Genomic DNA, 13,543 nt, shown 5'->3' on the forward strand with positions numbered 1-13,543 from the left:
ACTTCCGAAATTAACATGGGAGGGATTTTCAAATTACACAAGCAATAAGCTTATTATGCAATATTCTTTCTTACCACTAGTTGCTGCTCGGTCTTGCTCACTGAGCCCCTTTAATGAGTCACCTTCATCTCGAATCTGGAAATCATTTTTTAAATTTTGCTGCCACTTTGCAAGTTATATAATAACCTTCGATGTTCCGTATTATGTGCCGTCACTGCGGTCCAGTTCACACGCTCTGTATTTAAAGGTTGAACGAGACACAACAAAACCTCTTGACTAGATAGAGAAGCCAATCGTTTTTGATGAACAAGGTTTTGCGCTTGCAATACGCTTTCTTACCATTAGATGCTGCTATGTCAGACTCGCTAGGTTCTGAAGCTGCTCACCTATCGTGGAAATACGCAGTGTGAAATTCTTAATTTTGCAACTTTTATAAAGCACTTCTTTAAATAATCTGTAACTTTGTGCAGTTACTTCAATGCAGCTCCTCTTTAACTGAGATCTACACATAAAACTGATACCGTGATCAGTTTACTGTCTAATCTAGACATACAAATACTGGATCCAACATGTTTCAGGCAATATGCTTTATGACTAGTAGATGCTACTAAATCTGACACACCAGGACTTATATTTTGACACTTTTGAATCCCGTCATCTGTTTCCACCGGCTTCCACTGGGCTGTCTGATGTCTCCCAGTGGTTCTCAACGGCTCTTTACAAGCGGTTTCCCACTTTTGACCAACATGGCTGCTAAGAAATCGTCCGCTTGCCTCTCTGAGAAAGCTAGAGACGAGTTGTTCACACTCGGGAGTCCGAGAGGGGGGCGGAAGCTTGTAAAAAGCTGCTGGTTAGTTTTTCGGTGTCTCGACATCTAATCGCTCGCGTTGGAAACAATAGACGCGGCCCTAAACGCATGACTCATGGGGAAAAAAAGTGAAAGAAAGAAACGACGCCGCAGAGAGGAAAATCGAAGGCTTTTGTTGCCGAGGCAGAAGGTCACCGAAACACAAAGGGGAAACCTTGGGACCGCGGCGTGTGGGAACAAATATGTATTGATATTATTTGCCCGCTGAACAAACTTGTGTGTTGGAAAACAAGTGCACCTCTGTCTCTGGCCGTAAGCCTTACGCCATTGAGGTCTTAGTGTTGTGTTAAATCATGGGACTCACAGCTGCCCCCGGGTCACGTTGTATCTGCGAAGGGCATCGTTGATAGCATCTCTCTAAAGCCGCCATGAATGCCCTCTTTTTTAGAGTATGCGAGACTGTGTACGACACGGACAATTCATGTGAAGTTCATGAGCTCAAAAGAGTGAGCGCAGGATGGGGAAGATCATAAAAAATGTGCAAAGTTCAAATTGAAGTGATCGATGCGAGCGGCAGCGTCTTCGTGCTTTTGCTTCATTCTTCTTGTTTATTGAACTAATTGAAGTTGTCTCCTGCTTTATTGCCTCGTTCCCTGATTCCAACCTATTTGTTTATATTTAAGCGTTCTCCTGCCAGCACAGCAAAGTGTGGAGCTTACGTCAGCAGGCGGGTCAGTCTCACCCACGGAGTGGAAATGTGGAGAAAAAGTTGTGGTTGGCAACAGCCAATGAGAGCACAGTAAAGCAGTCCCTAATGATGATCAGCAGTAGGGATGGTAAATATCTGTGCGTTTACCAAATACCACCAAATATCTGAGTGTGTATAAATGTGGTAATAGAGTCTACCCAAGAAGCAAGGTACATTTCTGGCAGGACAATTTATCTTGTACATTCATAGCTGCATTCTTGTGCCAGACCCAAGCTGACTTGAATGTTTAACCAGCCAAAATAAAAGAAATCGCTACAGATCTGTGGAAAACCGGATATTTAGCCCTCTGTTTACTACGTCCTGCAAGATTGTTTGGTTTTAGCTGCTTGCCTGCTGCTTTTGTTGCACTTTCCACGTGTTTGGAAACGAGGACGCCACGAGTCGGCCTGATGGGGGCGGAGCCAACACCTGGCTCTGACTGCAGTCTCCAACCTGGGAGTGGTACTGGTCCCCCTTTGTGACATCACAAAGTGCTGGCCTCCAGAACTATACATTAGAACTAGAGACGTTTTTTTTGTGTGAAAATATTGGCAGAGAGACCCTGGCATGATAAAGGACCTTTAAAAAAAACTTTATACGTGACAAAAATGTATTAGCATCTGCAGCTGCTTATAAAAATAAGTTAATTTTTTTGTTTTTGTACATGAACACTCACAGGGCTTCTACGTCCAACATAATTGTCTTCTTTTACTGCTAAGGAAATTTCTTTTGCATGTAATTAAGGAAAAAAATTGTCACTTCTACTTTCAACCCCAAAAAACAAGTAAACATGCTTCAAGTGTCAGCAGTGCTAACACTTATTTGGCTGCATTTCCGATGCATGTGCCGACTGTGCTGTCTGTGGTCCTGCTCTTGCGCTCAAGAACACCGGCTGGAGTGAGAGGCGAGAAATCACCTCGACTTCACTCATCTCGCACGAGTTGTGAATTATCAAAGCAAATTGCTGGCGGAGTGTCTGAGACTGTTTTTCCAGACGGGCTCAAATTCGTTTCTATTGAGCGAAAGGATGCCCCCTGTCAGCTCCGCTAAGCCACTCCAACGAAACGCCGAGTGTGTAATGCACGAGGACTGCCGTCTCCTGTCGGCCTCAGCGCTTTCAAAGCGGAGGCGTGACGGCACGTTTGAGAGCCTCCGAGGCAAGACAGGCTGGATTTACGCATTTCATCTGTCGCCAGCGAACGCAGCAGGAGAGCTGAAGCTAAAACTTCTGCAGTCCTTTGTAACTTCTCTTAACTCTCTACTCTGATTCAACCCTTAGCTCTAATTGGCTCTCTCTGTGGAATACAGTGTTTGTTGTTGTTGTTGTTACTATGCTCAGTGCTTATTATTGATCTGTTAGGAGAGCAGTGCATGCAGAAGGAGGCAGATTTAACATCAGCAATACCAAATGTTAACGTGGGCAAAATCAGAAGTGCAGCATGTGTTATACTTTATCTTAGGCCAGTGTTTTTCAACCACTAGTTTACTGTGAGATAATGTCAGGTGATCTATCTATCTATCTATCTATCTATCTATCTATCTAGTCTAAAAAAAAAAAAAACACTCCATTGTTGAGTGACTGGGCTTTTCAATGTGAGTAGAAATAAATGAAGAGATTAGGCTAGAAAAAAGTGTAATTTTGTAATATTTATGGTCGGTGGTGTGCCTTGGGATTTTTTCAATGTAAAGAAAGGCTCCAATTTTTTTTTTAGAAACACTGTCTTTGGCCATACGTCCGTCCATTAGAAGGCTCAGCTTCAGTTTCAAAATGCCAAGTTGTAGCAGGCGCCGGACGCCAGGGGTAGCAATATTTCCGACGGGCGCGGCTCCGAATGATACGATTCGCATATCATCTAACAAAATGTCTGCGATCGGGCCGCATGCACGCACGCGCACGCGTGCGCCACAATAGCGCGATCTCAGTCACTTCCTGTCTTTCAAAGGGCCCTGCGAGCAGGAAGCGCGTGGCACCATCGCACCGTAGGCGGATCGCCGTACAATATGTTTGTTAGCGTGTTAGCACTCTGATTAACGTCCAGTTGGTGCCCTGCTTCTGAGGTCTAATCTGGCCTCACGCCTCAGTGCACGCGCTCAATAGCGTCCGCGCCCTGCATCATGACATCATGTCTTTGTGTAGAATCCCGCTGCCATTCACGGCACCAGCGTAGGGCTTAGCGTGCAAGCGTCCACTATACCAACACACGGTTCTTTAAAGGGAGTCCCCTGGTCCCCCCAGCTCAGTGGATCCACCCAGATGCCTCCACACAGCGCTGAACGTGTTTTTTTTGTTTTTTTGTTTTTTTTTAATCGCCCAATGCCACGGGATGAGACCACCGCCTTCCAGTGGAAAGAACATGCTTTAGCTATTTTGCTTTTTAGGAAAAACTGAAGCCGAGCTCGATATTTGGGCTCGACTATAAAGAAACAAAGACAGTAGTAGTGAGCAGCGCATGAGCACGATCAGTTCTTCCACAGCTCTGCGAAGCGGGGATATGTCTATAACGAGTGTATCGTCAAATGAATGTTACGCCTGATTTATCAACGGCAAGTGTTGTAAAGTTTAACAGGATTTACAAGTGTGAGAAAATGCACGTATGTTTTCACGTGAGCTAACTTGAAAGTAACGGTTGTTGTGCCCACTTGTGTTGGGCCCATTTTTAAGCATGTTGCGATGTTACAGAATGATGCCAAGATGAGGACCTGCTGGAGGTGTGGTTATTTCTATATATATTTTTTTTTTTATCTCTTTGCATCTAAGAAAGGTTGGCAGTTCAAATCCCTCTCCATCCCATTCTGTCATCGTGTCCTTGGGCAAGACACTTCATCCACATTGCCTCGTACGAATGTGAGTGGATGTTTGGTGGTCGGAAGGGCCGTTTGGCGCCGATGTGGCTACGCATGTAGCTCACCACCACCAGTATGACTGTGGTGTGAATGAATAATGGGTTCAATGTAAAGCGCTACGGGTGGCTTGAAAAGCGCTATATGAATCCAGCTCATTATTGTTATTATCTACACAAAGTAGCTTTTACGTTGATGTTGTGTGCAGTAAACCTTCTTACCATTAGGTGCTGCTATATCTCACACGCTGGGCCTTTAAGGAGTCATTGTCATCTTTCTTCTCAGGGATAGGCTGAAAAGAATAAGCACTTTTTTTTCCATTTTATGCGATTGCCAAATTGGCTGCAGTGTCTTTAAACTGAGCACAGCACATAAAACAGATCAAAGGAGTTTAAAGAGAGGTTTTAAAAAAGCTTCACATTAAAGATCAGCAGTACACAACGACCCTTTTATAAAACTTTTTTGTCAATAAGACATTAACAGCTGTAAAGTCTTGCCTAATAATTCTCCCCTTGTGTGAATGGATATATTGATGGCTTTGACGCAAGATTCTGACTAACCATGCAAACAAGTTTATTTAAGCCTCCCCTGGAAAGCCACGGAGCCGTGTCGCAACCTGGAAACCGGGCCGTGCAAAAGGGAAATGAGTTGTGTAACAACAGCCACGCTGTCTCCGACTGCCATGTAATTGTTTGGTTCCTTCCTTTAATTTGTACATTAACGGCGTTACTGGCAGATGTCTCATACAGTTTGGAGAGAAGACAAACAGAAGGTTTCCTCAAGTAAACTTCCCAACAGGCCGACATGCCTCAGGAAAAGCTTGTCTTGCCAAAAAATGTTGTTGATGTCGGCGGCAGTGCTTCCAGGCCTTCCACCCCTACTGAGGTGTAACAGAACGTGCAGAAGAATGTGTAGAAATGCCAGAAACTGTCAAAGGTTGACATTTTACTTGTGAAAAATGGACCATATTTTACACAATTTGTCTTTCTTTAACTTTTAGCTGAAGAAAAGTCAAGTATAGCCTTTTTCTGTGAAGCACATTTGAATTCAAGGACACTGAAAGTTCTGAATAACTTCATGTTCTGAGTAACAATTAAAATGTTTAGAAATTTTAAAACAATTTTGTTTTAATCTAATACCAATAGATCCATTTATTTGTTATTATTTGAGATTTAACAAACTGAACACTGTATGCCTCAAATAAGTGAAAATAAAAATGTTTTTTCTATTACTATTCGAATGTCATGAATTCTAATTTGTCCATAGTAGAATGATGAAGTTTTTTTTTTATTTTTTAAAACTATTTTACCATCCTATAAAAAAAAGACCAGTGCTGTTGTGCTTCTTCTGTACTTTTACCTGCTTGCCTATTATTAGTAGTAGTATTATACAAATATAAATAAAGGAGCAACCAACAACTTTTCAGTGTTGTCAAACCTTTTAATTTTTTGCTTGGTTTGTTTTGTGATTCATCACCAGCAGAGTGACCACTGCAGGTGTTGGTAACAATAAGACTTTGCAGTGTTTGAACAAACCTCTGCGGCCTCTCGGGGCTCTGGGGCGAAGATTTTTCCCTCCCGTGCTCACACTCCACCGGGGAGATTCAGAGATCAAAGATTGTGGACAAGTGTTTTTCTTTCCTGAGCCGCCAAAGTTTGACTAACGGCACTGCGAGAGACTTTACGGTGCGTCCTTTCACTCGCTGGTCGGCATTCTTCGCATTCCAGTGAAGTGACACAGGTCCACTCGCATAGAGGTGGACGCCATTATGTTAAAACTGGCATTTTATAACGGCGGAGCTTTAGAGGATACGCACGGAGTGCGATCATTAACAAAAGAAACAAACATGGGCAGAGAACTTTTTTTTTTTAAAGATGTAAAACATCCAAAACGAGAGATTTAAAGGCAAAAAACAATTTCAAATAAGTTGGAGTTGGCAATGACAATGTTGGAAATACTCACTAGTCAAATTACATTTCACAGCAAAATGACAGGATGTTATTTACCATGAACATAAAATTAAACAAAGCCCTCAGTTTTTGTCTGTAAGTCTATAATAATGACTTTACAAGATAATGTACAAACTAAAACATTTATTTATTCATGCTCAAATTTTGTGTTTCTTACAGTAATATGCGTAATTAGTGATTCAGCCTGTGGACAAAAGGAGGCTTTAGCAATTAATTAATTGGTTAGAAATAAGATACACACACATTTAAACATAAATAAATAAAAATAAGATCTTACTACTTCTCACAGAATTACAAAAAAACCCAGATTTTGTGATGTATTTCTTATTTTTATTTAAGTATAGTGGCCAGAGACCTTGTGGCTGGTGCTGAAGCAACAAGGACACAAACGGCTCTTCCCTCCCTGCCTCGCTGCGGCTCTCAAACCAGGCACAGCGGCCCAGCTGGAGGCACATGCGCCGCGTGTTATTGTCTCATCTACTGTGCTCTCCTACTACATACAGTACATATGTGTGCGAGGAAGTTGCATGCATGCGTGCGGTCGGCCGGCCGTGGACCCGGTGCCCTGTGCAGGGCCGTACAGGGTCCGTGGCGCTGTGGGAGCCTGAGGCCTGCTCCCATACATCCCCCTCTCTGGCTCTGTTGATCCTATTGTCTCCTGCGTCACCACACGTCGCCCAGCAAATAAAGGCCGTCTGGCTCCAAGCTTAAATATTGCAGCAAACTTAAAACCAACCATCAGAGCCGATTCATTCACATCTGCTCAGTGGGGCGACAAGGACGGGGCTTTAGGTGGGATAGAGGGCAGAAAAAAGTTCACTCTTGCCTGCCGGGTGCCAAGAGAACGGGACAGGACTCAACTTCGCCGGAGCCGCAGCTGTGGCAAGTTGCCCATTTGATTCCGTCTAATTAATATGATGTGGTCGTAGAACAGGGGCCCGTTTGTGATTTATCGATAACTCATGAGTGGGTTTTTAGTCAGGAGTTGGGCTGCAGAGTTGCGAGAGTTTAGCTTTTTTTTTTCATTTTTTCTTTTTCCCGGGATTTCAGGCGTTTGCTGATGTTCGGCTCAGTTAATTATTATGGTTTGCGCTGAAACGATTAGGGTTTCAAAAAAACTTTATTGCCAAATTAATTGGTCATCAGACGTAATGATTGGTTTTAGCGAACTTGTTCCGAACTTCAGCATCGAACTCCCGACTCTGCACCTGCTCTGCTCTCCTGATCTCCTGATTTGATCACTTTGTTCCAACGTGATAGAATTCCTTTGGTTTTGTGATCAACTTTAAAACCAACTTTGGCTTTGATATATTTTTTTTTTACCTCCTCTTCTTCATATCTTACTTTTGTCAATCTATTTTCCCTCCCCTTGTCTGTTCCGCCTACCCCGCCCTCCCCGTCCGCCCCGTCCGCCCCGTGGCGCCCTCCGCGTTCCCGACCTACCCCACCCTTCATTTTCGCAGTGCTACGGACCGATCATGGGTGACTGGAGCTTTCTGGGTAACATTTTAGAGGAAGTCAACGAGCACTCGACGGTGATCGGCCGGGTGTGGCTCACGGTGCTCTTCATCTTCCGCATCCTCATCCTGGGCACGGCGGCCGAGTTCGTGTGGGGCGACGAGCAGTCCGACTATGTCTGCAACACGCAGCAGCCCGGTTGCGAGAACGTGTGCTACGACGAGGCCTTCCCCATCTCGCACATCCGCCTCTGGGTGCTGCAGATCATCTTCGTGTCCACGCCGTCGCTGGTGTACGTGGGCCACGCCGTGCACCACGTCCACATGGAGGAGAAGCGCAAGGAGCGCGAGGAGGCCGAGCTCAGCCGGCAGCAGGAGCTGAGCGAGGAGCGCCTGCCGCTGGCCCCCGACCAGGGCAGCGTGCGCACCACCAAGGAGACCAGCACCAAGGGTAGCAAGAAGTTCCGGCTGGAGGGCACGCTGCTGCGGACCTACATCTGCCACATCATCTTCAAGACGCTCTTCGAGGTGGGCTTCGTGGTGGGCCAGTACTTCCTCTACGGCTTCCGCATCCTGCCGCTGTACAAGTGCAGCCGCTGGCCCTGCCCCAACACGGTGGACTGCTTCGTGTCCCGGCCCACCGAGAAGACTGTCTTCATCATCTTCATGCTGGCCGTGGCCTGCGTCTCGCTCTTCCTCAACTTTGTGGAGATCAGCCACCTGGGCCTGAAGAAGATCCGCTTCGTCTTCCGCAAGCCGGCCCCGGCGCCGGCCCAGGGCGAGGGCTCGGCCGCCCTGCCGCCGCCGCCGCCGGCCGGGAAGAGCCTCCCCTCGCTGGCCGTGCCCTCGCTGCCCAGGTCCAAAGGCTACAAGCTGCTGGAGGAGGAGAAGGCCCCACCCGTCGCCCACCTCTACCCGCTGGCCGAGGTGGGCATGGAGGCCGGCCGAGGGGCCCCTCCGTTCCACGGGCTGGAGGAGAAGTCGGAAGACGTGCTCCCCCTGGGGGACATCTCCAAGGTGTACGACGAGACCCTGCCCTCCTACGCCCAGACCACCGAGACGGCCGGGGTGACGTTACACGAGGATGAGGAGGAGGTGGCGGTGGTGGTGGCGGCGCCGGCGCCGGCCCCTCCGGTGGTGCTGCCCACGGCGCCGCCGGAGGAGGCGGCGGTGGCGGAGGAGGAGGAGGAGGCGGTGAGCGCGGAGGGCGGCGCTCCGGCCGAGGCCGGGACGGAGGCGGCGGAGACGATAGAAGACACCAGACCGCTGAGCCGACTGAGCAAAGCCAGCAGCAGGGCCAGGTCAGACGATCTCACCGTATGAACCTGTGAGAGGAGGGAGCGGATCACCTGCACGCAGAGAAACACACCAAGAGAGAGCACACGCACGCACACATACGCACACACTCATCGACGCTGAGGCGACACGCACACTTTCTAAAATGAGGCAGGTCGGAAAACGAAAAAAAAACAAAAGAAAACCAAGCAAGACACATAGACGGGAGCCTTTTAAATAGTTCGACGAAGCGACAAAGAATCTGTGAGTTTTTATTTAAAAAAAAAAAAATCCATTTTAAAGAACAAGTAGACGTTAAAGAGAGGAAGCATAGGTTTCTTTTTTCTTTTCTTTTTTTTACTAAGAGTGTTACGTTTTAGCAAGCAAAATGTGAAAGGACGCACGTTCGCAAGAGGGGGCGGGAGGGATGTTTTTACTTGATGAAAATCCACGTTCAGTTTTACCAAACCTCTTTTTCTATTGACGCAGTTTGGATCACACACAGTTGAAGGATTTGGAGGATTTTTTTTTTATTTTGTCTTTTCTTTTTCTTTTTCTAAACGTTTTAAAGCAGGCCTTGAGCAGAGAGGGCTGGGTGGGGGGAGGGGGGAGGGGGGGGGGGCATGATAACAACACGCAGCCCCCGGGTTCGGCCCGCTCGCTCATGCACGCGGCACGTCTGATGGGGCCCTGCAAAACACACACACACACACACACACACACACACACACACACACACACACACACATACTCACTCACCAGGCAAGTGCTGATGCATGTACATGTATCCAAAAAAAAGCTTGTCAACGGGAGGGAGAAAACTCAACAATTTGACTTGAAAAATAGCGTATCCCATTTTCTTTCCTCTTCTCTTCTTCTTTTTGCACAAACGGAGGTTCACGCCCCGTGCAAGGCCTTTCACTCTCACCACACCTCATCTACGCATTGATTTTACACAGGATTCTTTCAAGCGGCGAGAGACGTGCATCACTTTCCGAGCATTTCTCTCCCCCGTTTTTTTTTTTTGTGTGTGTGTGTTTATATACCATGTAGCAAAGCCAAAGCTGAGTTAGTAAAGGAAACAAACAAATGACGACGGCAAAAAAAATATATATATAAAAAAGACCACATGTTGGATGTCTTTTTTCAATGTGATTCTCTGCATTTTTAGATTTCCGTTGTGTAGCCCGTTTTTTTTTTTTTTTGCGCAGGAACCGCGTGCGTGCTTGTGTTTGTCAGCCGTTGCAAGCCAGAGCCCCGTCGGAGAATGAACTATGGTAGCGACCTCAGGCCAAATCCTCCCTTTTCGTGCTGTACAAACAGGCGTCCGGGCGATAAAGATCACGCCCCATCAGCACAATGCATTGTTGGAGGCGAGACAATAAAAGAAACCGCGGCCATCAATGAAAACAAGCATCCTTGACCCGGGTGTTGGGTGATGGGGGGGGGGGGGGGGGGGAGAGAGGGGGAGGGAGGGAGGATGAAAAAAAAAAATTCAACTTGATCTCACCCCACCGAAAAAAAACGCAGCAAAGTCATTACACACGTTTTTAAATTCAGAGGAAAGACAAACGACTGGGTGGGGGGGGCAACACCTGCTGTATATATATAAAAAGGCCCCGTCTCACGTTGGATATTGTACATAATGTAGAATGGCTATTTCTGGGTTATTCCCCCGTCTCCAGGACTCACACCACTTATATTTGTCACCATGGCATCGATCTAATCCCCTCAAAGTAAAGCAAAGACCCTAAAGCAAGACAGTTATTAGACTGTGACTCCTCTCACCTTCTCTGGCTCGTCACTTCCAGAAGCTACACTTTTGTATAGTTTCCTGTGCCTTATCTGTCAACGTGAAACTCTCACATGCTGTAAAATCGTACCGCAGGCGCTTCTGTCGCTGCAGGGACCTCGATCCATGTTTGCGATTTTACTTCTCTTTTTTTTTTTTCCAAGACAAAATTCACTATGCAACGCACCCCTGTTTTTTTTTTTTTTTTGTAAATCACACACGATGCCACATTCCTGCACACAGCATGCATCCATGGGGAATTTCAGTTCAAACAAATCACAAATGATTTAAACGAGAATTTGTTGACACCGACATATACACACAAGTGCCTGAGGGTGTTGGTTTTGGGGGGTGGGGCCAAATGGTTCAGCCAACGTAGGCCACTTTGACCCCTCTGTCACCCCATCTCTTCTCATCCCATTAATCCACTGTTGTAGAATTATTCCAAAATCACCTTCACCAAACCGCCGAACCATTGAGCATGTATTCCTTTCTTTCTTCCTTTCTATTTTTAAAGAGTTGCAATCAAAGCCTTTAAAGCCTGGTCCTTTTTGTATGTATGTGTTTTTATTGTATCGAAAGACTTGTTGCTGCAGCGCCTGTATATTTGTCATAAGTTGTGATTAATCTTTGGAAAGAAAACTGAAAACCCCTTTTTACTAACTTGTAGTCTTCTTTGCTGATAGATGTGTGGCAGCATCTTCTTTTTGGAATGGGAACCAACGCAATAAAAAGTCACACGTGGTCAAGAAGTGTCGTCTCAGTGTTTCTCTGCCACGCAACTCTTGCACTACATGACATAATAAGCACGGTGAAATTATAATTGTTGTGTTTTTATATGCACACGTCACCTTTACCCCCAGTGGAGCTGGGTGGTAACAACGCAAATCACCACTAAGGGGCGGTGTTGTTGAAGGTATCCTGGACCGTCAAACGCGTACGAGGTTAGAAATGCAAAATTTCTTATTATTATCAATAACGATAATAATAATGATGATGATGATGATGATAATAATAATAATCAGCATCACCATCATCTCATAGACTAATCTATCTAAGAGAATGCTGTTTGTACACGTTTTATGAAGCCAATTTAAATCATATAAATTAGTATGCAAATAAGTTAAATAGCTTCTAATATCAGCAGAAACATTCACGGCAGTCAAAACATTTTAGAGAGGACGGGAATATAAAATGACATCAGTGACACTGGCCTTGCTCCTCACGCTGATTGTCTTCCGAGATAAAGCAGCGGCTGTGAAATTGAAAATGTCTGTCAAACATGACCTCTTCTTTTGCTCCACTCTGTTCAGGCTCATGTTTAAATTTCATTCCGACGGCCTCTGGGCTCCGGGCTGGATTAAAGATTGAATTGAGGCTCTGACCGCTCATCTTGTTTGTCCATCAAATCCTGCACCAGCTGCCGCTAGGAGGAGGTCCTCCTGCAGAGAATTTGAAAAATAAAGTAAGTGACTCGTTTTTTCCCCCCACGAAAACCTGAAAAAGGAAGGCAGGCAAACGCAGCAGTGTCTCAGAACTCTCATCCTAAATTATAACTCAACTATGAGAGAAAGAAAAGGTAGATTCCACATCTTGGTAATACCATTGTTAATGTCAAATGTTATGCAAAAATACTCGTGAAACCAGGAGAAAATAACGCACTGCCAACACAGAACTAACAGCATCTCATTCACTGCTATTCACCAGTAATAGCAGTGTTTTGCAAATGTGCTCTGCAAATACAAATGTTGCATCCATCACAGTCATTTCAACATAAAAACACATCTGTCTAATTTAATGACGGTGTTCACCATCGTCCCCACAACTTTACGCGCTACTGTAACTCTGTACTGTCTCAACCCCATCATTATCATTTAATCTTGCAATGGAGACGTCTGACAGTGGGGGTTGGGAGATGGGGGGCGGGGGGGGTGAGATAGATGTTTGTTCATGCGATTCAAGGTGCTGCGAGGTATTAAGGGTCTCTCATGCCGCTGACGGCTCAACTTAAGCCTCATCGAAGGAAAGATGTGACTCTGAATACCTATGAACTGTTTCTCTGCACCAAATCAGCGGCGGCGGGTGTGTTTGAAAAGTAAGCAGGGTGAGCTTTGAAAATGTATCGAGGCCCAGTGGATAGATAGCTGGCCTCCATTTGTTTATTCAACCTTTCCTTTGAATAAAACATGAACGGACTCCTGCGCCGCCGGCTGGAGATTCTGCAGTTTTATGACTTGGTTTCTCTTTATACACACCCAAAACTCTGCATCATTGCCTCCTTATGGCACCCTCCTCTGTGACTTCACCTTTACTGCAATATACTAAAGGTGGTGTGTCCCATATAGCAAGAGGGCTCCTGGTAGGAGTTCCACCCAGGTCTGTTCTGCTTGTGCCTGCATGGGTTCTCTCCAAGTACTCCGCTGTATGAGTCTGTTTGGCGCATTTGCAACTGTATATTGTCCTCTGGTGTGAATGGTTGTTTGTCTCTGTGTGGCCTTTCAACCAAGGACGGCCAGGGTAAATTCAGCCAACTTTGCAACCCTGAATAAAGATGAGTGACGATAGAAAATAAATGGTTTGACTTTCGGCAGATGGAGTTGCGCTGTCTACTTCTGTCACCCTGCTCAAATGTACAATTTAGATTTGAAAATG

At 45.8% G+C, this 13,543-nt stretch overlaps 1 protein-coding gene across 1 annotated transcript; it reads left to right on the forward strand.

Annotated features, from left to right (window-relative positions):
• The first annotated feature begins 7,343 nt into the window (after positions 1-7,343).
• On the forward strand, positions 7,344-10,528 carry LOC142897619 (gap junction alpha-8 protein-like). The gene has a single exon (XM_076040076.1). The coding sequence runs from the start codon at positions 7,846-7,848 to the stop codon at positions 9,145-9,147; it is 1,302 nt and encodes a 433-aa protein (XP_075896191.1). The 5' UTR covers positions 7,344-7,845; the 3' UTR covers positions 9,148-10,528.
• Positions 10,529-13,543: the final 3,015 nt, after the last annotated feature.

The sequence above is a fragment of the Nelusetta ayraudi genome, unplaced genomic scaffold (assembly GCF_046127955.1).
Source record: "Nelusetta ayraudi isolate G7.1 ecotype Tasmania unplaced genomic scaffold, CSIRO-AGI_Nayr_v1 ptg000060l, whole genome shotgun sequence".
Classification (NCBI taxonomy): domain Eukaryota; kingdom Metazoa; phylum Chordata; class Actinopteri; order Tetraodontiformes; family Monacanthidae; genus Nelusetta; species Nelusetta ayraudi.